This window comes from Lemur catta, chromosome X (genome assembly GCF_020740605.2).
Source record: "Lemur catta isolate mLemCat1 chromosome X, mLemCat1.pri, whole genome shotgun sequence".
Taxonomy (NCBI): Eukaryota; Metazoa; Chordata; class Mammalia; order Primates; family Lemuridae; genus Lemur; species Lemur catta.
Window position 1 is genome coordinate 6,516,619 of NC_059155.1, and position 24,604 is coordinate 6,541,222.

Below are 24,604 nucleotides of genomic sequence, written 5' to 3' on the forward strand. Positions count from 1 at the left end.
CAGCGAAGAGGCCCTGGGACCTCAGGGGCCTTGGCCACACTCTACTCCCACATGTGACCCCGCAGAGATGAATGGCCCAACCGTGGTGAAAGCCTAAGCTTGGTCCCACCAACAGTGTGGCAGCAACACCCGAGGGGCAGGCAGCAAGGCCTGCAGAGCAGGCAGAACGTGTGGGCCCCCGGGCCGTGGGGCTGTCCTGGCGATCCCTTGCGGTGCGGGGCGTGGATGGCAGACACAGAGCTCGGCACAGTGACGAAAGGCCTCCTTCATTTCCAGGTTTTATTTACCTGTTATAATTCTGATATTTATGTACATATATATATATACTTTTGTTTTTTGAAGAGGGCTCATTGACAGACCAAGCAAAGGCATATGGGGAGCCCGAACTGCTGGGCGGGGCGCAGCAGCGCTGGGGGGACCAAGGTTTCCTTTTTTTTTGTCTGTTTTTATTTTTCTGGGGATGGGTTCATCAAAGCTAATTGCTATAAAACCTAGAAACCACCTAGAGACTCAGACATCTGCCTACACACTAGTGGCATATGGGGTCAGGGCGAGGGTACAAACTCTCAAAGTCACGGTGTATTTACATTCCCAAGGTGGGGTTCGGGAGGAGGCTGAGGAATAAAACTGTTCAGACAACAGGGCATGGTGGGCAGGGCTGCTAAGGGTCCTGGGGGGTGGCGGCAGCTGGGAGGGGCTGGCCGGTGGGCAGTGGGAGGAGGTGTGCCCACCCTGCACCCCGGCAGTGACAGAGGCCACTTGGATGTTGCGTGGTGGGTACTGAAGGCAGCGTGTGTATGGAGCTCCTGACAGCCAGCCGCGGGGTGGGGCGGGCGGCGGGAGGAGGGTGGTGACCTAGTGTGATTTGGGGGCGGGGACTCTGGGCTCTGCAGATGGCCTCCCCAGCACTCGTGGCCAGCTTGCTCAGCCCTCTTCCTGGTTGGAGCAGAGATGGCAAAGAAAAGGGAGCAGATGGCAGGGACACCGAGTTCCGTCCGCAGTCCCAGCCAGGCTGGCCAGGGAGTGGCTGAGGGTCGGGAAAGGTGCCAACCCTGGTCCTGGGGAGACCCCACCATGTCTGCCCCAGGCAGAGAGCGAGGAGGACAGCGTCATGGAGATCGTTCCGGGGCCACCTCACTTCTGCTCCCCGAAACCATGGCCCGTCTGCCCAAACAGGCTGGCAAGGCAGCACCCAAAGGCCCCTGACACGTAGGTGATCTGCCCCTGAGCTGGAGCAAAGCAGCGTGTGCCCAGGAAGGGGTGCAGCTGGATTTTGGCAATAAAGTGGGGACCAGGTGGCAAGAAGGGGCCTGTCCTCTGCCCCAACTCAGGCTTCCCACGGGCCTGCTGGAGAGAGGGAGGGGCCTCAACCCCAAGGTCACGGGCACAGCACAGGCCCCGCCTTGCCTAGCTGGACTCCACTATTCTAGGGTCACAGCAGGGTTGATGGGGGAGGTGGCCCCTGAGCTATCGTTGCCCCCTGCCGCCTCCTTCTCCTTCTTGCCGCTGTACTGGCCAATGAAAGAGCCGTCCTCGTTGAACTGTACATCCACGCTGCCCCCATAATCAGCCAGGCTGTCGTCACTGCCCAGGGGCTTGATGTCTCCGTTGAGTGATGGCTGGCTGCTGCCAAAGGCCTTCTCCTCGTTGTCACTGCAGAGGCAGAGGGTGGGTGCAGGTGAGGGGATGAGGCAGGTTCCCACCTGCCCTCCGTTTGCTCTGAGTGTGTGCGGGGAAGAGCAGCTCTGAGCACCCTGGCAGGTGGCTCTGGGGTCTTGTCCTTGACATACTCCCGGGAGGGCTGGCCTGGGCATTCGCAGGGTCCTGATGACTGGGCAGGAGCGAGTGGGCGCTCGGCCTGGTAGCTCACAGGGCCTGGCTCCGTGCCTGGTCCCCTGGCACTGTGTACGTGAGCCTGACAGGGACACCACTCTGGCTGTCAGCCCTTGTGGTGCCTGCTGTCTGGGGCCTCCCTTAGGGAGAGGAGCTGGGAAGGCGACAGGGAGGCCCGGAAGCTGGGATGTCAGTGTGGGGAAGCGGGGCTGGGGTGTGTTAGCTTCTCCCTGAAATGGGGGGTGCTGGGCCAGAGGGCTGGGAACGAGTCCTGTCAGAGCCCCGGCAACCAGGGGACAATGGTGCTCCCAGGCGCACACTGTGCATAGGGGGTCCCTGCCGTTGGGGTCTGATGTCCACCTCCACCGCCCCTGCCTTACCTCTCCAGGGACCTGAAGTCACCCAGCAGCACAGAGAAGAGAGAGAGAGAGGGTCAGGCGTGAGAGCCAGGGTACAGCCGGGCGCCGGCAGCTGCCCCTGCCCTACTCACCTGTACTCGCCAAACGTCTCGTCTTTCATGGGTCGGGCCTCGGAGTCCACCTGGGTGTCCTCCTTGTCCTTCACTGCAGACACACAGACAGGCCGGCTCCCTCCCCTCTGTGCTCTGAAGCGCCCCGGCCTGGGAGGAAGAGCCCTGGCGCCCTGCCCACCCCCAGCACGCCGTGCCGCCCGGCCACCCTCCCCCCAGCGCAGCAGTCACCTGAGTACTTGCCCCCCTTGCTGCGCTTGATGAAGCAGAAGATGAGCAGGATGAGCAGCAGCAGGACCACGGCGCTGACGAAGCCGATGAACCAGCCCTCGGTGGCGAAGCCCGCGGCAGGGAGGCGCACGCGGCCTGCGGGAGGGCAGGAAGGACACGCGGCCCCAGGTGAGCCACTGCCTGGCGGAGGGACCGCTGCCCTCTGGGGCCGCGCATGAGGCTTGGGCGGCGGTGGCCATGGCAGGGACGGGGAGAAGCGGACTTGGTGCCTCACCGGTACCGTTGGTCTTCACGACCATCCTGTGCAGCAGCTCCCGCTCCCTCAGCAGGTGGATCTCGTAGTCGGTGTCGGGCTGCAGGTCCCACTGCGTGTAGGAGCTCTGGTTGTAGCTGACGTACTGCGCCAGGTAGGCGCCCCCCTTCTCCTCTGCGCGGGCGAGAGGGCAGTGGCGGGATGAGGGCGGTGCTGGGCAGCCCCCAGCCCAGAGCCCCCTCCTGCACCCCGCCCAGGGCCCCCTTCGGGCTCACCTCCCAGGGCTTTGAACCGGATGTGGAACCGGAAGTTGCACTGGCCCTCCTTGGGAACCCAGGAGACGACGCTGTAGTTTTCGCCCGCCATGGCAGAGATGTTGCCGAAATCTGGGGTCCCTGGGGGGCGAGGGAGTGAGGGGAGTGTGTGGGACCAGCCAAGCAGCCGAAGGCTCACCCTCCTGGGCCACCTCCCGGCCAGGCCCTCCCTCCTGCTCACCAGACAAGGCCATGGTGCCTCCTTCCCGCACAATGGCCTCGCCAGGGCCCTTCTTTGTGGTGGCCTGAAGCTGGAAGCGGTACCGCAGGTTCGGGCTGAGGTTGGTCAGGTTGTGTGTTCGAAGCTCAGGGTCCGGAAGGTCAAAGGACAGCTGCTCCTTGCCCGCCTCATCCACTGTGGGGACGGGCGGGGGTTGGCTTGGGCTGCCAGTTCTGGCCCCCCCTCCAAGTCACACCCGCCTCCCTGCCACTGCTACACGCACAAGGGTGGTAGGAGAGCACGTAGCCGGTGAGCACGCCGTTGTGGCTGAGTGGCGGCTGCCAGTGCAGCAGCAGGCTGGTGTCAGACTGGCACTCCAGATGCAACGCCTCAGGGTGGCCGGGCACTGCGGGACACAGACGCCGGCAGGTAGGTCCTTGCCCAGTCTGGGGAGGAAGGGTGGGAGGTGGAGGCGTGGGCTGAAAGACTCACCTCCCTCTGGGGTGCTGAACGGGAAGTCGCTGGCAGGCCCCAGTCCTCGCCCGTTGAAGGCCTGCACCTCCAGGTGGTAGAAGCTGTAGGGCCGCAGGCCCCCAAGGATGACGCTGGTGGTGTTGGCAGGCACCACCACGTGGCCCTTGTGGACGTGCCTCTTGCTGTGCTTCCTCTGACTGCCCTTCCACCAGTACGTCACCTGCACAGGGGGACAGCAGACCTCGTAGGGTCAGAAGACATCTAGCAGGGACTCCTAGTGCATGCGCCCCATCGCCCTTGACAGGGGCTCTTTCCTCTTGACCCCAGGCTACCAGGAGGAAGCCCCCGATCCTGTGACTTCACCTGGTGATCGCCCCAACCCCAGCTCACATGCCTTGGGCCCTTACATTGTATCCCCGGAGGTGGCCCTTGACCTGGGCCAGGTCCACAGGCCACCACCTGACCAGCACGGTGCTCGAGTTGAGGATCTGGACGCCTTCCACCTCGGGGCTCACCTGTGGGTCTGGAAACAGCCGGGGACTTGCAGAGGGCCCACATGGAGCCCTCCCACATGGGGAAGATGGCCCTGCGTGCTACATGGGGGAGTCTGGTGAGGAGCGGTGCATTTGCATGGTCTGGAGATCTCTCCCTGGACTGCTTATTAGTTGTAAAGGTGAAAACAGTAACTTAGAGGAGAAACCAGAAAAAGCCTTGACAGGGTGGTTAAAGTTAAGGTCTGGTAACGGTCCCGACTCAAGGACAGCAGAGAAGCAGAGTGACTAAATGCTTGTTGTACTGGGTTCCTGTAGCGCAGGGAGGAAGTGCTACAAATGACATCGTTGATTGACACCACTGGAATATTGGTTGCCAATTATAGAATTGTATCAGTGGGAAGTGTCCAGAATGTCATATCACTCTGGTTATGTAAGAGAATATCCTTATTCATAGGAAATGTGCACCCAAGTATTGGGAGCTGGGGACCAGCATGGTGGCGGGCAGTAGGCCACACATGTGCACACAGTGACACGCAGGTGGACTCCACCGGATACTCACAGTCCTCCCCGGAGTAGCCGATGGTGACCTGGGGCTCAGGGCCTTTGCCCTGGCTGTTGACGGCCTGGACTTTGATTTCATAGGGCACAAAGGTGGACGTGTTGGACACCACCAGGAACGGGTCACTCACAATCTGCTCCTGCCAGGTCCCCCGTGTCCCCTGAGGGCGCCACTGCACACGGTACTGAACCTGGGGGGCATTCCAGTCCATCCACCGGAGCGGCTGGAGGGAGGTGGCAGAAAAGGAGCTGATTGGCCAAGAGCACAGGCCTTCTGTGGCCCAGCCCCAGCCCAGACTTGCATCCCCAGCCACTGGCCTCATCCTTAGCACAGCCAAAGGAGAGCGGCAAACACCTGGGGCCCGGCCTCCTGTCCAGGGCGAGCTCAGCCCAGGGCTCCTCACCTTCCACGTGATGACCATATTGTTGGTCTCATTCCCTTCCCCCTTCACGTCCACAGGGTTCTTCTCTGGGGCTGGGAAGTAACATATTAGCACATCAATGCTGCAGGCAGACAGGGGCCAGCAGCCCCAGGGAACCCCGCTCCCCCCAGCTCCCCCTGGAAATTTGAAAGCAGAGGCACCTGGGCACAGTCCAGGGCCCTGGGGACTGAGGCCCCCTTCCAGGTGGCATGGGAGTGGGCACCATGCTGGCTTACCTGCCTCAGGCGTGACCACAGTCTCGGAGGCCGGGCTGGGCTCCCCGGGGCCGTATTTGTTGATGGCAGTAACCCTAAAGGTGTAGTGGACATAGGGCGACAGCTTGAGGGTGGTAGAGGTCTGGTTCCCTGGCACCTTGCCCAGACTGTACCATTTCTCGGGTGCCATTTCCTTGTCCTCAAATTCAATGTCATACTCTGCCAAGAAGTGAACCGGCAATGCAGTCATCGGCGTGTGGCTTAAGGGAAGGGCCATGGGGTTGCTGGGTACAAGCCTGGCTCTCCCCTGAGCACCCCAAACACAAGCGCACGCCGAGCGAGGGGAGGCCCTGGGGGTGGGGCGGTGGGGTGGCACCATGCTCGGGCCTCTTACTCTCGATGGGAGCATTGTGGTCTTCAGCGGGGCTCCAGGACAGGCGCACCTGGCTCTGCTTCAGCAGGTGGAGGTCAGACAGCTCCAGCTGGGGCACCGGCCCAGGGCTCCCTGAGGGCCACGGAGGGTGGATTCTCTGGCACCCTCGAGAGCCACACCCCCCGCCCGCCAGCTCGAAAGGGCCCAGAAGTACGAGCCTGGGCCCCCGATGCCCCAGGACCCCATCCTAGGACTCACCCACCACCAGGAGCTGCGCCCTGCTCTCCACCACGTCCAGCTCGGTGCTGGCCACGCAGCTGTAGTTGCCCTGGTCGCTGTAGTCCAGGCTGCGGATGACCAGGTGCCCGTCCTCTATGAAGTACCTGGGGAGAGGGCCCTGTTCGCCCTTCGGCTCCCAGCAGACCCAGCACTTCCCTCCTCTCCCCTTCCTCTCCTGCCAGAACCTTCCCCGCAAAGCACGGAGGCTCCTCCATGGATGAGGCCAAGAGGTCTGGCCTTCTAGTTTTTCTCACTCTGCCCTTCCATCAAGCCTAGCTTAGGGCTGGGCCCTCACTTGTCACTGTCCCCAAGCTCCTGGAGGTCTCGACCATCCCCACGCCAGGTGATGCTGCGCTGCAAGGAGGGGTCAAAGGAGGCCTGGCACGTGAATGTCACCCTCGAGCCTTTCTTCTCGATTGCGCTCCGGGGCCCCTGCGTGATCTGAGTTGCATCTGAGGGCAACGTAGGGGAGGGTCAGGGTCACTCCGGAGATCCTGACCCTCCCTCCCAGAGGCACTGCCAGTCACATGGTGGAAGTCATCTGACCTTTAACCTGCAGGTTAGCCACGATGGTCACATTGTTTTGGTCATTGGCAGCCTGGCAGAAGTAGCGTCCTGTGTCATTGGCCTGGAGGTCTCGGATGCCAAGGGTCCCGTTGGCATAGGGGAAGAAGCGCTCGTCCTGAAGCACTGTCATCCCCTCCTCGTCCAGCCTAGAGTGAGCAGCGCAGGCCTGGCTCAGGCCCACTGGGCTCCCCGGGACGGGTGATGGCTTAGAGGTCCCCGCACCAGGAAGGGGCACTCACCACTGGACACTGGGCACAGGGGCTCCGAAGGCCTTGCACAGAAGGTAGGCGGTGCTGCCCTCGACAGCCATGTATGTCTGATTGTCGCTAGTCAGGATCTTGGCCGGCAGCTCTGGGGGAGAAACGGCAGGACTCAGGGCCACGATCGTGACAGAAGCCAGTGACTCTCCATTTGGCATCCTCAGGCCCCCGGGAACCCTGCACATCTTCCTGTGCCACTCCCACCTCTGGCCCCCACCAGGCTGAGGCCCTCTCTGCCTTCAGACACAGATGTGTCTCCAGTCCCGACCGTCCAAGTTTTACCAACGATTCGAGGCCAAACTGACAGTCTGCCTCTTCCCGAAAGCCTTTCTGGCCCAGCCCCCAGTGTCCCCTGGGGCTCATGTCTAGGGTGAGCCTCCACGTGTCATGGCTGCTGGCTGAGTGGCTGTGGAGGCCTTCCCGGCGGGCTGCTACTCACGGACGACGTAGATGTAGGCATTAGCCAACAGGAGCCCATGCCGGTTGCGGGCCTCGCACTGGGTCACCATCGTGTCGCTGGGCTGCACGTTGCTCAGGATCAGGGCGCCACGCTGGATCTGGTACTTCTGGTCCTTGGCCAGCTCTGTGCATACAGCAGGAGGCCCACGGGCCCAGGCAGAGAGCACTGAGCTGTGCAGAGGCCCCCACTCCCCTTCCTCCCCTACAGTGCCCGGGGCTCACCACGCTCACCCTGCCCGAGGCCCTGCTCACCCTCCACGGGGATCCCGTTGATTCTCCAGGTGACCTCTGGTTGCGGCCTGCCCTGGACTTGGCATTCCAGGCGGGCAGTCTCTCCTGGTCCGTACAGGTGGCTCTGGGGCTGGCGCAGCCAGTACGGGGCGGCTGTGAGGAACAGGAGAACTGTCCTGAGCCCACAGCCCACAGCCGGTTCTTGCCCCCGGCACAGACCCTGCTCTCCCCGTGACAGCGGGCACTGCAGGCCACCATCCCAGGAGGTCGTTCCGGGGAGCCTGCGGCAACTGGGGGAGGATGCACCTGGCAGAGCCACCATACCCTCCACAGTGACATAGTAGGCGTGCCGGGCACTGCCCAGCGAATTCTCGGCCAGGCAGCGGTACTCGCCGTCATCCTCCTCGCCCACGTTCAGCAGTTGCAGGGTCTTGTTGTGGTTCTGGTAGGTGACGCGGTCGGCCGGCATGGGGCCACTGGGGCGCAGCCACTGGATGGTGGGTGTGGGGCTGCCCAGGGCCATGGTGCAGGGAGGCCAAGGGAGGAGGGCAGAGGGGAGACAGGACAAGGCTGCTCAGCCCAGCCCCCTTCAGCCCCCCCACAGAGGCCTGAGCCCCTGCCAGGCCCCTCTCACCTCCCGCCCTGGGTGCCCAGACTCACAAGCCCTCGGCAATGCACTCCAGGACTAAAGGCTGGCCCTGCAAGGCCACCAGGTGGCTGCTGGAGTTGGTGGGGAAGAGCAGGCGTGGCTTCCTGTCAATCATGCTGTTGGCTGCATGGGGGGGCGGTGAGCAGTGGGTGGCTGGCCCACTCCTCCCTCCCCACCCATGGACTCACAAGGCCAGGTGGCTCTGCGCACCCCAGCAAGGCCCTGGGGCCTCAGTGTGCTCCCCTGTTAAACAAAATGCCCTATCTCTGCTCTGGCCACCTGGGAGGGGCCTGGGCGGGCTCAAGGTGGGAGCCAAGCCGTTCTTGAGGAAGACCAGGGTTGTCCAATCTGCTGTGGGGGAGAAGAGCCAGGGAGGGGGTGTCAGGGCCCTTGAGACTCACTGGCCTTGACCCGGAGGTCGATGGGCTCCTTCTGAATGATGGTGCGCGTGCCTGGGAAATGGGCGTGGCAGATGTAGTCCGAGTGGTTGTCCGAGGTGAGCACGTTGGCGAAGTACAGGTTGCCGTTCTGGCCCATCGTCACCCGCTCATCCTGTTTGATGTGCAAGATCTCTGCGGGGGACAGGGAAGCAGTGGTCAGGACTCCCACCCAGGAATACATCCCCATGACTCCCAGGCGTCAGCTCTCGCCGGCACCCACTGCTGTTCATCCAGTAGATCCGAAGCGGCTCTGCGCTGGGTGGCGGGTGGCAAGGCAGGATCACAGACTCCCCTTCCTCCACCTCGACAGGTTTCACTGTCTCCTTTGGCCACTTGGGGGCACCTAGAAGGGACAGAGAGGCTGGCACTCTCCTCCCCATCAAGGAAGTGCAGGGCAGGAGGAGGAGGACTATATTGGGGAAGGACCAGTGGGTGAGGGGTCAGGCCACATGAAGGGCGGCAGTGACTCTGGTCCTTTCTGGGCTCTGGGCGGAGGCTGGCGCCCCACAGGGAGGGACAGGGTGAGCAGGAGCCCAGGTGGCCGGGAAGGGTTAACCCCGCGCAGTTCTCAGCTGTCCCTGCCCGCCCAGGGAGGACGGGTGGGGGAGGCTGAGGTGCAGTGCTGGGGGAGGGGAGCCGTGGACGGATGCGGGAGTCACAGACCCTTCCATCATCCTGACACGGAAACCATGGCAATGGTTCCCAAGGTAACGCCAGGGGCAGGGAGGGGAAAGGAGAGCGCTCAGGAGGCAGAAAGCTCAGGGAGGATGGAACGGAGGAAAAACCCCAGGGAAAGGGCGACACAGATAACTACGGAGCCCAGAGCAGGAAGAGAGGGTGGACGCCAGCAGAGGCCAGGGAGCAAGGGAGAGCCGAGAGAGGAGGGAGGCAGCAGAGACGGAGGGGAAAAGCTGAGGCAAGAGGAGCCAGATAAGCACGGGAGATGGACAGAGATGGCCTGAGAGGGGTGAAGGAAACCAAACAGAAACACAAGCCACCAAGCCCAAGGCCACTCAGTGACTCAGACAGGGTGCCATTCACCCCTGGGCCCAGCGGCAGCTGCCAGGCAGGCACTGGAAAAGCCCGAGGGAGCGCAGGGGACGGGGGACGGGACATCCCACAGTGCAGAGGAGAGAGGGTGGGGAAGGAGGACACCGCGGGGGAAGAGGCCGGGCAGGGGGCTGGCAGGGCACTCAGACCCTTGCACACTAAACAACCAGCTGCAGGACAGCGGCTTCCAGCCAGACTCCCACACGAGCTCCCGGGGCCTGTCTGAGGGAGCCTCCCATGTGCCCAGGCCCTCCCTGGCCCCTGCAGGGCGTCGCACCCTCGGCCATGAGCTGGATCTCGTGGGACATGGCAGTGCCCAGATTATTGCTGGCAAAGCAGCGATAGATGCCCTGGAATCTCTGGGCAAAGTTACTGTTGTTGCCCGTGATGGTGAAGGAGCCAGAGTGGGGTGACTCGTGCACGGTCACACCCAGCTCTTCCTTGGGTTTGAAGTGGACACCGTCCTTCGTCCAGCGGAACCTGTGGGCAGAAAAAAGCTCAGAGGCCAAGGCCCTAGGGGGCCAGAGCAGGCCCACGGCAGGAGTGTGAGCAGCTGGAGTCCTCAGGGGACGGGCGGGGAGCAGCTGGGTGCAGAGGTTTGGTGGCCCGGGGAGGCGTGAGGGCTGGAGGCTGAGGTTGCAGAGGCCACTCACTGCACTTCGGGTTTGCCACTGGCCTCACACTTGAGGCTGATGTCATCTGTGGGGAAGACGACCAGACGCCGTGGAGACTGTTCCGTGATGACAGGTGGCTCCATCACTGGGGACAGGATGGGGAGAGTAGTGGTGAGGATGGGCCTCCCACCACGAGGGACACAGGAGCTTGTGGGACACAAAGAGATGGAGAGAGAAAGAGACACACACAAAATGTAAAAAGAGACAGGGACAGAGAGAAGACAGCAAGAAACGTCACAAAGGCAGATGCCTGAGAGAGACAAAGGGTGTGAAAGAAAGAAGACAGAGGCGACAAAAGCCAAAGACACAGAAACTAAGGACAAACCTGTGTTGGAGAGAGAGGGGACCAGACATAAGGACAGAGACAATACAAAGACAGCCCCACGCAGGTGACAGAGAGACAGGCTGAGAGGAGCCTCTGACACAGGGACCCAAGAGCACAGGGCACATGGCCCCTTCTGCGACTTACCGTGGTGTCCCTCATCTGAGCAGTCCCAGGCAGCAGGGAGAGAAGGAGAGAAACTCTGAGAGACAGCACCCCCGCCCCAGGAAAGAGAAGGCGAAGAGAAGGCGGGAGAGGAGGCTGAGGTGGTGACAACAAGGGGCACATGCTGGGCTGGAGCAGTGGCAGGTGCCCAGGGAGAGGGGTAGAGGCACAGGGCAGTACTCCAGGCGGACCCAGCTCCAACGGGCAGGGAGAGAGAAATTCTTGCCTTTAACAAGGAGCGTCCTTGCAGCCCGCTGGCAGGGCCTGGTGGGGCCCACAGAACTGACCCCATCCCGGCCAGGAGGCCCTGCAAGGCTGGAAGGCAGACAGCCTCCAGCCAGGGCACCCTCCCTGGCTCCAGCCCACTTCCCCGCTAATCCAATTAGCACAGCTCAGTGTTTTCAATTACCAATTACCAAGGCCTTCAGAGCCCTGCGCCCCTCCCCCTCAAAACTCTCCCAAAGGCCTCGCTGCTGCATCTGAGTCTTCACAGCCTGCAGGGCTGGTGCCAGCCCTCCTTCCCTTTCCTCCTCCCTCCCAACCAGCCACCAAGCTCCCTGGGGCAGAGGCCAGAGGGATGGTCCCAGCCCCAGGACTCAGCCCGCACTGGCCAGGGGCGCTGGGAGGCAGGCAGGCAGGGAGGGAGGGGGACAGGGATGGAAGTGAGCCGCCTCTGAAAGCTTTGTCTCTGCAGAAGACCTCGGTGTAAAGCCTCTGGGAAGAAGGACCAGGCTCCCTGGGGATGCTGCGCAGGGCCCTGAGTTGGGGAGGGGCCAGTGTAGGCAGCCCAAGAGCAAGAGACAGGGACAAGGATGACAGGGTGGGGAAAACCAACCAGGTGGAAGAAGCAGGAAAGAGACAAAGAGGCTGGGGTAGCTGGGAAGGGACAGATGGAGGGCAGCTTCCGGCAGGGAGGCGCCTGGCTGCCTCGTAGCAGGGTCAGTACAAGTGCTGGTCAGTGCCCAGGGCAGCCTTGGTACTGCCATGGTCTTTGGCCTCGTGCTGTCCCCACACCCATCTTCCCCTACACAGAATGCACTACTTGCACGTCGGTGGATGATGTTGTATTATACGTCCACCTGTGTCCTCTGTGGCTAAAAACCTCACTGTGTGTGTTTCTGCTCATGTGTGTTTCTCCCGGTATCTTTGCCCCTTTCCTGTCTCTGTGCCTGGCAGGATACAAGTATCTGGCTCCTCTGCATCTACCTGTGAGTGCGTGTCCACGTGCACCTGTGGCAGCGGAGTCTGCCTGGGTGTGACTATGGGGACCTCCACGTATGTCTCTAAGGGGCATCCCAACCTTTGTCTCATCAGCCCCTCTTCACCCCCTCCACACCCTTGCTGTCCCTGATGCCAGGAGCCCCTGTCCTATTCCTGGCACAGTGTTCCCCACCCCTAGCCCCCAGCTCATCTCTCAGTGACACTGTCCTCCCCTATGTCCAGGCTCAGAGACAAAGGTGGCAAGGTGAGGTGAGGGAGGCACTGGAGCCTGCCCTCAAGATGCCCTGTGAAATGCCCCCTCACAAAGCCCAATGGCCCCTTAGAGCAGTGTCTTTACAAGTCTTACGCTCAAGAGAAAACATCACCGTAACACACTCCCCACGTGCAAATAGGTACTCACATCCAGCCCACCACACATACTCACAGCCCACCGCAACCCAACGTCACAGTCAAATGCCTCAGCCCTTCACAAACCCCAACTCAAGTAACAGCCATCGTGACTCACAGACTTGCCCATACAGGAAGTCAAAACCACACTCGCAAAGACCCATGCTCTCAGTCCATCGCAACCACACACACTCACACATGCAAAGACAGTCTTTCCAACTGACAAGCATACACAAGTAAGTTCAGTCACAACGCTACAGCTGTACTCCCCGACAGCCACATACCTGCCTGTGGCCTCCCCCTACAAGTGTGACAATCACAGACACATGCTCCAGCAGCCCCGCCCCCATCCTCACCAAATAACCACGGGTCGGAAAGCACCCAGAGGGCTGCTGGGCCGGGCCGGCTGTCTCAGTTCAGAGACAGGGCTACCAAGGGCCCAGAATTACCCAAGTCAGAAATAGGGACAAGACTCGAATCTGGACCTTTGCACAAGCTGGCTGAAGACAGGGGACAGCCTCAGTCTCCTGTCCGCCACAGCCCTAGGGTGTGGGGTGGAAGCGTGAGTGGGAGGGAGGTGGGCCGGGCAGAGCAGGCGTGTGGAGGCGGCCCAAGGCCTCGGCCCGGCCGTGGTTGCGCTGTCCGCGGTGCTGAAACCTCCAGCCGCCCGTCCTGGCCCTGTCTGTGGTGCTGACACACCCCACGCCTTCGACCCTGCCCCTCTCCAGAGGTACGCGTCGTCGGGGTACCTCCCGCCCTCCCCATGCCCAGGTGATCAGGGTGCGGGCTGAGGGCCCGGAACAGGGAGAAGGCGAGGAGGCTACTCACATTCCTCGGGGATCTGGATGAGCAGGCAGGGGCTGCAGAGGAGCAGAGGCCACACGTACCGCAGCGCCACGACCATCTTCCTGCCGGCGCTGGCGGCTCAGCGCGGCGGCACAGCCGGCCGGCTCGGCCGAGGGAAGCGGGCTGGTGGGCGGCCTGGGGCGGAAGCTGGGGTGGGGGCACTGGGAGAAGGGAGAAGGGAAGGTGGGGTGGAGAGAGGAGAGAAGGAAGGATGTTAGCGACTAACATCTGCGCGAGCCCGGCCTGGCCCCGCCCCCAGCCCCGCCCCCGCCGCCGGCTTCCCGTCCCTCCTTCCCCCCCACCCCGGCTGGGCCTCCGGGTTGCCTTTTATTCCCTCTCTATTCTCTGCCAGCTGCTTCCCCAGCACCAACTTGTTGCCCCGTCAGCTGCCCAGTGCATGCCACAGGCCACTCTGCACGGCATCTCCATGTGCCTGTGAGCAGGCATCCGTGGGCATCCGTGTGGGTGCGGATCTGCACGTGGGCAGGGAGCCAGGTACGCTGGTGTTTACGCGCCATGTGTGCAGCACAGGCCATTTGCATGCGTCTTCCCTGGGAGGGTGCACTCAGCAGTGGCTGTGTGCTGGCGTGTGTGTCTGGAGGAGTCCATACGTGGGTCTGCTAGCTGCCTGTGTGTCTTGTGTTTCTGTGTGACTCTGTGGGGGTGAGTCCCTGTGTCCACTATCTCCGTGTGCACACACAAGCACAGTGTGCACGCTTATGTGGATAAGAACTCTCTTTGTACTCCCATTGCTATGGCTTTCAGAGCCACCTGATCCTGGGTGCTGTGGGGCCCAAAGAGCTGATGGGGGCTTGAGGAGCAGAGTAGAGAACAGTTTCAGGATGAGAAAGAATGGGAAAAGAAGCCTTCCCTCAGAATTGGTGGGACAAAGAGAGGAAAGGAGGAAAACACCTCCCTGCTGCCCCTCAGTCCCCTGGGGGGCAATAGAGGTGACCGTGGCCTCCTCCCTTACAGATGCTCCAGGGTCAGGACAGCGCTCACGGAAAGCGCTGGGACATTTCTCAAGACAGAGTTTCTGACCCCTCTCAAGCACCTCACAGTCCCAGCTTGCAAGCCATTTTCTGAGTCAACTGCTATCTGTGTCCACCTAAGCCTAGGCAACACCAGCCATGCCCACAGCCCACCTGTGTGCAAGAGGGGACTCCCCTGACAATGACAAGAAGAAGAAACAGACTCCCAACTGGACAGACCACGTGGATTCCAAAAGGGAAAGGGCATGAGAAAGAGGCAAGGGGTCGAGGTGCAGGAGAGGCAACAAGGGGCGCTGGTGGGTGACCGAGAGCATGGAGGCTGGAGCCCCAGACCAGATGCCCCCACTGCATCTGTACTGGGCATGTCCCCTGTGCCCAGCTAGGACCTTATCACAGGGGGACCAAGCCTCACACAGAACACTGAAAGTGGGCAGAGAAGCCTGGCGTGCTGTGCTGACGCACCTGAGCTCTGTCAGGAGCCACAAATCAATTTTGTGTGAGGGAGTGACCGAGCAGAGTGGGGACTGCAGCAGGTCACGTGGCGGAGAGCAGCAGTCAACGTGGAGCTCTCAGAGGCCCCCACCCAAAGCTGGAGAGAGGGCTGGGGAGGCACGGGGGGCGGGGTCAGCGTGGCCAGCCTGGAGGCCAAGAGAGTGACTTGGAGGGTAGGAAGTAGCAAATGGCTGCAAGAGCTGAGCTGGGGCCCAGAAGGGAGGAGCCACAGTGGGTCTGCTCTGCCCCCACCTCCTCCAACAAAGCCAGTGCGATGAGGGCAGGCCCCAGGCGGCACTGGCCTCAACTTCAAGGCCTGTACGAAGCAGTGGGGGACTCAGATCAGAGAGCGGGCGATCAAACAGCAGCCTTGGGAGCTCCGAGCACTGGTCTTAGGAGGGGGAGGGGAGAAAGACTGGAGCGAAGGGGAAGCTCAAGAAAGGACCCTCCTGCTGCTGGGGGCTCGGGTGCTCTGTTGAAACGATGGTTTCTGCCGTGCCAGTTCCTCTCTTTGTCCTCCAAATCAAGGTTCCCGGAATGCTGTTTGGCATGTATACCCAGGGGGTACACACAGGGTCCATACAATATCCCTGACCCTCTGTTCCCCACTCTCTCCCCCATCCCAGCCCCAGCTCGACTCCCCACAGCCTCACATCAAACCTCTCTTTGGTCCCCTGGTACTTGCTACCGAGCCAGCCACCACCCTGGGCACTCAGAGCTAGGCAGGAAGGAACCAGAAGGTGAGAGGCCCGACAGCCAGGAGAGGGCTCTCGCTCCTCCCCTGCCACTGCCGCGGGGTCTCTGATCTGCCTCATTCCTCAGGCAATTACAGAGCAAGCGCTAAGGTTGTCATCTCAGCAGGCGCCTACCCCCATCAGCCACCGAGGGCAAGGGAGCAGAGAGGGGGAGCGCTCCACAGATGGAGCCAAGGTCGGTCTGCCGAGGGGTGACAGACAGAGGGAGACAGGCAGGAGGGAGCAGGGGAGGCTGAGAAGTGGGGCTGGGGAACAGGAGACAAAGACAGGCATTGGAAGACCGTGATAACCAAGATGGAAACTGTTAGGGAGCCGGAGAAATCCAGAAACAGAGACCTAGGCGGCGGGAAAGGGAGACAAGAGGAAAAGGAGTACAAAGGCTGAGAGCCAGCAGCAGAAAGCACTGCTGAGAAACGGCAGAAAGAGCGAGAAGAGTGAGGGGCGGGGGTGGGCGGGTGCGCGTGCGCGCAGGCCGCCTGCGCAGCATCCTTGTCCCTGGGGGGGTGTGCCAGGCAAGGGGCGGGGGAGTAGGGAAGAGGAGCCTGGGTCAGTGGCGGCCTTCCCAGGCTTGGAGGTCAGGCTGGACTGAGAGGAGGGCGGAGAGACAGACAGAGGTGGAGCAGCCGTGAGCTGGGGCCAGAGACACCAACAAAGCCCTTGGTGACAGCGGCAAGGCCCCGTCCACTTGTGGCACTGGGGTAAGAGGCCGAGTGTAAGACAAGATGAATGACCTGCTGCTGGCTGCCCCATGCCATCCCAGGGAACAGGTGGAGGTCCCTGCGGCGGGGAGGGGTAGGGGAAAGACAAGCACCAGGGAATCGCAGAGGATCCTTCCAAGGTTGCTGCCAGCCCGGAGTGGGCACGACAGTGAGCGCGTGTGCCCGTGTGCATGCATGCACACGCACTGTGTACACCGGCCGCTGTGCTGGGGGTGCAGGACAGAGGTAGGGCTGCTCCAAACCCACACTGCCCAGGTGTGAGGGCCTCACACACTGCACTGGGCAGGCAGGAAGACAGGGCACTGAGGCGACAAGGCCAGGGAGATGAGGGCAGGCCACCCACCCCCTGCCCCTTGAGCTGCCCCTGGGTCCCACAGGGAGTCCTCTCCTCTCCTCTGCACCAGCATTGTCTGACCATTGTCTGACCGGAAACAGGTTGCCAGGGAGGGATAGGGAGGTGGTGGAGCCTGTCTGAGACGTGGGTCGCTACTTCCCTTCCTGAACGTCCAAGAGTGCCCTGAGCATGCACACTGCACCACGCCTGCGGCTCCCGGGCTCTGCCTTGAGTTCTTCTCAAAGGACAAGCAACAGGAGGCCCTCCAAGAAAGGGGCAAAAGATCTCCTGGCCCTCCTGCCCGTCCACTGTGGATGGCAGCGCCTGCTAATTGGGACGCTGGAGCGGGGGTGGGGCTGGGGGCTCAGCACCCAGGTACACGGGAGGGTCAAAGTGTGGGGGCCAGGTTCATGCACTTGTAGCCTGGGGGGCTAAGGGGGCCTTTGTGCCTGTCGGTGTGTATGTCACCTACACCCCATACACTGTGTCCCTTTAAGGCTTCCCCTCGCCCTGCCCCCCAGGCTGTGGCAGGTGGGTTTCTATGGTGATGGAGCCCAACTCCCTGGCTAGCAGAGGTGGGGGAAGGCTTGCTGTAGCCTACTGGCTTATTGAGATAATACGCAAAGGAGGCTGCTCCAGGGAGCCCCCACAGGTACCTGGGGAACCGCAATTCTTAAAGGACTGCTGTGTAGTCCTCTGCACTGCCCACCTCACCCCTCCTTAAGGGGGGACCCCCAGAGAGTGCACCCTCAGCCCCTCAGCAGCCTGAGGCTTCGGTCTCCAAGGCAACTACAGCTTACCTGTAAGGGACCATTCTCCTTAAAAAATGGGGAAGAAAAGGACAGGGCTTAACCCTTTGTGGGGAGGCAGGGAGGACGGTCATGGATTGTCACCTTTGGCCAGCCCTGCTCCACCCCGGGATCTCAGGCAGCCGCCCTCGCTGTTAAATACAGTCGTGGGTCGCACTGATCACACACCAGAAGTCTTCTAAACATGCTTTCAGACATCGACTCATGTAATCCTCAGCATTCCCCCGTGAAGGAGGTGCTAGCCATCATTATTCCCATTTTACAGAGGGGGAAACTGAGGCTCATAGGACTGGAGAACTGTGTCCAAGGTTGCAGAGCTGGCACTGGCACTCACCAGGGGTGGCGTTCTAGATGGGGTGGAGGCTCCCAAAGCTGCCAAAGGCAACTCTGGGGTCAGCTGGCCTCTCTGAGACTCTGGCATCCGGACATGTGTGCCTGCTTGGGTTCCCAGGGGACCAGGGGCCATTGTGCCCTGGGGAAGGGCCTGTTTGCCAGGCAGATGGCAGGCAAACACGGGGGCAGGGAGCAAACTCGGGAGGGAGGCCATGTGGAAGCAGGATGTGACCAACATCATATCTCAGCACAGAGCAGGAACCTGGCCCCAAACAAACCCTCCCATCCCGGCTGGGGTCCCCGGCTGGAGTCCCTGTGGCCTACGGCTCTGTGGGACTTTACGTGACTTAGCCCAAGAGAAGGCAAACTCCTTTCCCTGCTGGGCTTGGGCACATGCTGGGTCTCTTGCCCCCATCCCTGCTATCCGGAATCCAGAATCTTGGTGCACTCTGACCCCTTTCTTGCCACACAGAGGCCTCAGCTGCCTGCAAGGCTCCTCTCTCCAGTCAGAGCTTAGTCAAAGGCCCCATGGAGCAGGGGCCAAGGCTCCAGCTCCCAGACCCCTAGAAGGCCAGAGAAATGAGGCAGTAGCAGGGCCCCTCCCAGGCACCAGGCTTCCTCAGGACCTGAGCCCTAGAGGGGCTTCAGGGACAATGTGCATCCGGTTGGGGGTCCCTGGGGCTATGGGACTACGGAACAGGTAGGCAGTGGGGAGAGGGAGGGAGCCGGGCCCTGGCCTGAGCCTTGGGGTTTGCTGCTTAGACCAGCAGGCCTGGGCCACCTGGCCCAAGCGTGTTGGTGTTGGGGTAGGGGGGCCTGGAAACAGCTCAGACACCGTCAGGCCCCACAGGCCCCCTTGGGCTCCCCACTCCCAAAGGGTTAAAGGGCAGAGGGGGGCACAGGAAGCCTGGGGGCGGACAATGGAGCCTCTGTCCTCCCCAGGGCTTCAGCATTCCTCAGGCATGAAGCAGACAGCTGGGGGAGGGGGCCAAAGGGAACAGCCCCCTCCACTGAAGCCACAAGCCTGGGTTGGCCAGAGGCTCTGCATCACGTAGCTCTGCATCCAGCCGCTGCAGCCACCACCCTCAGCCACACCCCTTCCCAGCACAGGCCCTGTTGGGGCCCGTGAGGAAGTCTGTGTGCGCGTCTCTCGTGGACATGCACACGGATGTATACATGCAACCACACACATGACCTTCAGCCAGACGAACAGGAATACTGCACATTACACACACACATGCAAATACACACATGCAACCAGATATATGAGCTCCACATATGCAAATAAGAATACTAGAAGCCACACACACCCACGCTCCCAAAGTGCCCCCAGCAACCCAACTATCCCATGCAAACCTCCAGACTGGGCCTGCCCTGTCCCCACACCTGCCTGGCACTGGATCCTTTAGACCACAGTGGTAGGGAGGGAGTGGGCCCCTGAGGACTCAGTCCCTTCCAAGCTCCACCCTCAGACTGACATTGAGTAGGAGGGGCTCAGAAGTCTCCCTTGGCCAAGTGCATAAAGCCCAGGGTGCTGGCACCCTCCCGCCCCACCCGATTCCTGGCCCACACCTTGCCCCTGCTAGGTTTAGGGGCCAGAGCCCGGCAGGAGTTGCTGAGTGGCGGAGACAGTGGCTAGGCACTCCCTCTGCAGCTTTCCAACCTGGAGGGAACACAGAAGGGCCAAGGCAAGCTCCTGAGGCCTTGGGCAGGGGCCCCGGACAAAGAAAAGCTGCTAGGAGACCAGTAGTGCAGACCCTCCTACTAAGGACCTCCTGCCCTGGCCCGCTCCTCCCTCTCTCTCCAATGGCAGCCTTTAGGAAGCCCACGACCTCCACCACTGCTCATCTGCCTGGCCACCACCAGGCGCCCCCATCCACCCTCCAGGTCGGACAAGGCCCCCACGGGGGCGGGGGGAGGGTCTGGGCCCAACCCAAAGGCCTGGAGCCCAGCTGAGTGTGCTGAGTGGCTGCTGGACAGGGCACAGCCTCAGGCCATCAGGGGGAGGCAGGGGCAGCTTTGGGGAGGTGGGGACAGGAGCAGAGAGGTGGAAGACAGACAAAAGCAAGTGGAGCTGGAGCAGTGGGCCAAGGCCCAGGGAGGGTGGAGGGGCATACACCGCTCCCACCCCACAAGCTCCACTGAGCAGGAAGGGGAAAGCGATGGTCTGGGGGACAGGGAGAACTGGGAGGCTGCCGAGGAGAGGGCAAGGGGGAGAAGCAGGAGAAGGGGGTGTCTAGGATGGGCCAATCAGAGCAAGGGGGAGAGAGAAAGCTTTTGGGGGTGAGGGCGGCTGAGGGCCATTGCAGAGGGCCCCACCCCGGGATCTAACCCCAGCCTTCCCAATCATAGCAGCAGGGGCCTATGAGACCCTAGAGCAAGTGTCTGGAGCACAGGGCGGGGCCGCCACTCAGCCTGCAGAGCAGGGGATGGGCTGGCACCTCCGTCCGCCCCCACTCTGGCAGGACCTGCACAGGACCCCACCCCGACTCCACGCCCTCCTCTGGAACACACCTTCCTGGAGCCTGGTCCAGCGCCACAGGCGGTGATGAGTGACTGGAGTGGCTGGGCCACTCTGCAAGGCCACATCACCCTCATGCCCAGAAGAGTGCCAGCTGCAGCCATTTCAAGTGGTACCAGGGACCATTTGCCTTGAAAGGGACCTTGGAGATCAGTGAGTCTGCCCCTCATTGGACACCTGACTGTCCCAAGCCACCAGGCTGGGGAACGGCCAATATGGCACATGGGGCTGCCTCCTTGCCCCTTGCCAGCCAGCCTTGGCCAATGCGTGCCATAGAAGACACCACACCCCAGTGTGGACCAGGGATCTGTGCTGACTGGGGGCACAGCCCAGGCACCCTGTGCACCAGAGGAGCCGACGGACCAGGCCCTTCCTCACTGACTCTGCTTCCCTTTTCCCTTCAGAGAACTATGAGAAAATAAAATAGAAAGAAAATGAGCCCGCACCCCATGCGGACAAGGACAGGGTTGGTCCAGTTTGTTACTGGCTCTTCCACAGCCAGCTGGAGCCTGGCCCAAGCGGGCACTGGCCGTGAGCAGCCGCCCGTGAACAACTGCCCACCCTGGGCAGGGGACCCTGCCTCCAGGTGCTGACTGTCTTGGTGCTGAGCAGGGAACGGGGGGAAGGGCCTTCACGGAGGTGGCGGCTGCTGAGCAGGGCTTTCCCTCTCCATGATCAGATCCCCAGACTCTTAATTTCTTTTGTTCTTTCCTGTATATTTCAGGTGTACCACACACAGTGAGGTGTGTTACTTTTGGGATCACACACACACAAACACAAATAAATATGGAGAAGCAGAGGGAGACTGGACTGCACCAAAGAGAAATGGCCAGGAGCCAGGGAGGTGGGGAGGTCCCAGTCCCACCCATCCCAGCCCTCCTAAGAACTCCCGAAGTGGCCACAGTCAAGTCCCCAAGGCCCAGGATCCCGCAGATACGCACGTGCAGGTGCTGCATGGGTGGGTGCTGTGCCAGGTGAGAGGCCAGGCCAGGCAGAGTCCCACTGCCTGCCCCAGCCACCTCACGGGGGACAAGAACGATGGGGCTCGGCAGCAGTTCCAGGGAAGAAGGGCTGGCTGGGCTTATTCACTGTCAGGACCACGTGAGTCAGCAGAGATGGCACTGGGCTGCCCAGAAGCCCCTACCCTCCAGGCGGCGTCACCCAGGAGCAGGGCATCCACCTAATGGGGCAGGGGGGTGCCAGGCCCCCACTCCTTGGGGCGATGGGGACAGGCAGGCAGGGCTGAGACAGGCAGGGATGGGCAGGGGTCCAGATACCCTGTTGGGAGCAGCCGGCTGTACTAAGTGTTCTTTGCAATCCCTGATAACCAAGAGACCCCACAAATCTAACCTAGAAAGGAGGGAATGGAATCACAGACCCCTCCCATAACTGAACAGAGATAGGAGACTTGGCAATGGGCAAAAGACCTGCAGCAGGCAGGGACAGGGCCCAGGCATCTTGTTTTTCAGAAGTCCCTAGCCCTGAGCCAATGAAGCCCTCCCTCCCTCACCCCTATCTGATGGACCCACATTCGACACCCATGTGCACGGGAGGCACATCAGTGGGTGCCCAAACCGACCTCACCCAGTGCACCCTTTATTGGCCACAGAGCCGGTGAAAACAGGCTGCAGACGCACCCTGCGCCTCCAGAGAGGAGACTCCGGTTCTACCGCAGGCTTTGAGGGGAACCCCGTGGAGCCCAGGCTGGGGTCTGGAAAGAAGGGGGAGAACAAAGCCCCCCTAACCTCGGGGTGGGGGGGCAGGCAGCGCCCAGCCCTGGTCCCTCCCCTCCCCCCATTGCAGGGGCGGCTTAGCCCAATCGCCACCCCCAACGCTGGCGGCCGGGTTTTCAGCCAAACAGGGCTCCCCTCTAGGGAAGGGGGCAGCCACGCCCAGGGCCACACCCCAAGGCGGTCGACCCGGGAGCACTGGGCTCCGATCTCTCTTTCTCGCACACGCACACACGCACAGGGACACGCCGACTTCAGCCCCCACTCGCCCACGCAGACCCTGCCTGACCCCCCCCGTGCCCCTCCCCAGGTCAGTATTTAGGGCGCCGCCCGGGTACCCCTCACCTGTCGGGCTGCAGCAGGCACCTGGCCTCTTTCCCCGCCCCGCTCCCGTCCGCGGTGCCCGGAGCCTGGAGCCCGGCTTGAGTGGGGCTCTGGCCGCAACGCCGGTGACCGCGGGCCGGACCGGGCTGCGCTGCCCAGTCTGCCACCCGGGGCAGGGCTGGGGCGGGGGCGCAGGGGGTCGCCACCACAGCCGGGGCGCCAGGGCCGGCCAGCCCGCCTTACCTGCGCTGCGGCCGCTGCTCGGGCTGCCCGCCCAGTCTCCGCGCACGCCGGCCTCGGACCCGCCGCCCGAGCGCGTCTGCGGTGCAGCTGCAGCGGCGGCGGCGGTGGCGGGGCGGGGGCGGGGCGGGGCGGGCGTTCGCGGAGGGGAGGGGGAGGGGAGCGGAGCGAGGCGGGGGAGGGAGCAGTGAGATCACCTCGCGGCCGCCGGCCCCGCCCCACCGCGCCCTACCCACTAGCCCCGGCGATCCCGGCCGCCGCGCCCGGTGCGGGTTGGGAACCTCCCGGTGGCCCACTCCTGGAGCTCAGTGGAACCCCCGCCCGCAGCCGGAGGTCCCCAGCCCGGGAGTGTCCCCAGCGCAACCACTGGGGAGCCTCCGGAGGCTCGGAGCGGGAATCGGGGGCGGGAGTGCTCCCGCGGGCATGGGGCCTGGCGGTGGAGAGGAGTCGGATGGGGAAACAGCTTCTCCCCCAGTCCCCTCCTGGCCCTCTAGGGCGCCGGCCAACGATAGGCACCCATCCGCTACACGGTCCGGGCCGCGCCCTGGTGTCATGCGTTTAGGTCGCCCCCTCCCCAGCCCCGACTCCCAGAGCAGGACTTCAGCGTCCCTGAGCCCTCCCCGAATGCCTCCCCACCCTGGCGCCTGGTCCAGATCCTTCCGGGAGGGGCGCGCAGGCCTCGATCCCCAGCCATAGGGGAGGCACGCCGCGACGCGGGATCCTGCGCACCACAGAGCCCCGGCGGGCGGCGGGTCGAGAGCTGAGCCCAGGGATGAGAGGGTCACTGAGAGGGTGTCCCGCGAGCTGCCAGGCCCAACTCCCAGATATTCCTCCAACCCCCCCTCCAGCCAGGTTTCCCAGGTGTTGTATTTCTTTGTCCTAGGGATTTGCCTCCTCCAACCTATCCCGCTGGCCCCACTCTGGAGCACCTCCCCAGCGTCCCTCCTAGGTTCATGGCCATGACCTCCGAGGGGAGGCGAGATGGAGGGAGGCAAGAATTCCGGAGCCAGCCAGCTGGCCGCAGCCTCAGGGCAAGGAAGGCCTAGGGCCCAGATGGCAGATTGCAGCCCTGGTGGCCACGGTATTTTTATGGGCATGCCTGTTGCCCAGTGAAGCATCCCCCAGGGCCCTCAACACAGCTTCCCAAGACCCCCCCTCCCGCAAGCGGTGCAGGGCTCTCCTCCAGAGGGACCACATGGTAGGGCCCTGGCATCCTTGCCTGCGTGCCCACCCCTATTAGACCACCTTCTGCCAGCTTCGGTTCCCCTGGAAGGGGAGGCTTGAGGTGGCCCCACCTGCCCCCAGAGAGGGTCTGGATGCGATGTTTCTAAGGGCCTCTTGCAAGAGAATGGACAAGCCTAGGAGCCTGAGTGAAGGGCTGCCAGAATGGGGGTGCTGGCAGGGCTCTGGAAGTGCCACCGGTCTAGCATCTTCAGGAGACAGCAGAGGAAACTGAGCCCACCTGGGTCACAAGGCCAGTGGCCCCATGAGCTGGGTGGAGAAGGGGGGTATTTTCCATGAAGCACTGAGCTGTGGTCAGCTTCCTGCTCGCGCTGATCTGGGCTCCGATAGGCCTGGGCAGAGCTGGTGCTGGCCTCTCCACTCATGCTCTGGAGTTCCTGGCCTTTCCCCAAGCCCCACCTCTTGCCAGTCTCCTACCTAATCTAGGGTTTGATGCCGGTCACCAAGAGGACACTGATGGGGCTGAAGCGAGAAGGGAATGCGCACCTGCTAATGCACAATGACGGCTCCGGTCTCCACTTATAATAGTCAAATCCTAATTACTGTTATCACACCAGATCACACGTAGCAAGCACGGCCATGAACTCGCCATCACTGTGCTTCATGCACATTTATCTTGTACACCAACCTCGGGAGGGCCGTCTGAGCGCAGTGGGGGGGGCACGTTGCAGACGAGGAAACTGAAGCCCCAGGGGCTCGGGAGTGGGGCCAGCGAGCACACCTACAGAGAGTCTCTTTCTCTCCTTAGTGCCCATCCGCACACGCTC

General features: G+C 62.3%; 1 protein-coding gene across 2 annotated transcripts; it reads right to left on the minus strand.

Annotated features, from left to right (window-relative positions):
• Positions 1 to 265: 265 nt before the first annotated feature.
• On the minus strand, positions 266 to 13,577 carry L1CAM (L1 cell adhesion molecule). Of its 2 annotated transcripts, XM_045538194.1 has the most exons (27): positions 13,329 to 13,577; positions 10,385 to 10,490; positions 10,009 to 10,211; positions 8,902 to 9,024; positions 8,643 to 8,813; positions 8,253 to 8,364; positions 7,917 to 8,101; positions 7,614 to 7,745; positions 7,342 to 7,485; positions 6,882 to 6,993; positions 6,622 to 6,788; positions 6,371 to 6,527; positions 6,055 to 6,179; positions 5,818 to 5,928; positions 5,445 to 5,642; positions 5,191 to 5,261; positions 4,788 to 5,010; positions 4,142 to 4,257; positions 3,753 to 3,954; positions 3,544 to 3,666; positions 3,282 to 3,455; positions 3,062 to 3,181; positions 2,808 to 2,960; positions 2,534 to 2,668; positions 2,324 to 2,396; positions 2,214 to 2,225; positions 266 to 1,653 (listed from the first exon to the last, which is right to left on the minus strand). In XM_045538194.1, the coding sequence occupies exons 1-27, from the start codon at positions 13,402 to 13,404 to the stop codon at positions 1,422 to 1,424; spliced, it is 3,756 nt and encodes a 1,251-aa protein (XP_045394150.1). In that variant the 5' UTR covers positions 13,405 to 13,577; the 3' UTR covers positions 266 to 1,421. The 2 variants fall into 2 exon arrangements, with proteins under 2 accessions (XP_045394150.1, XP_045394152.1); XM_045538196.1 differs by lacking the exon at positions 2,214 to 2,225.
• Positions 13,578 to 24,604: the final 11,027 nt, after the last annotated feature.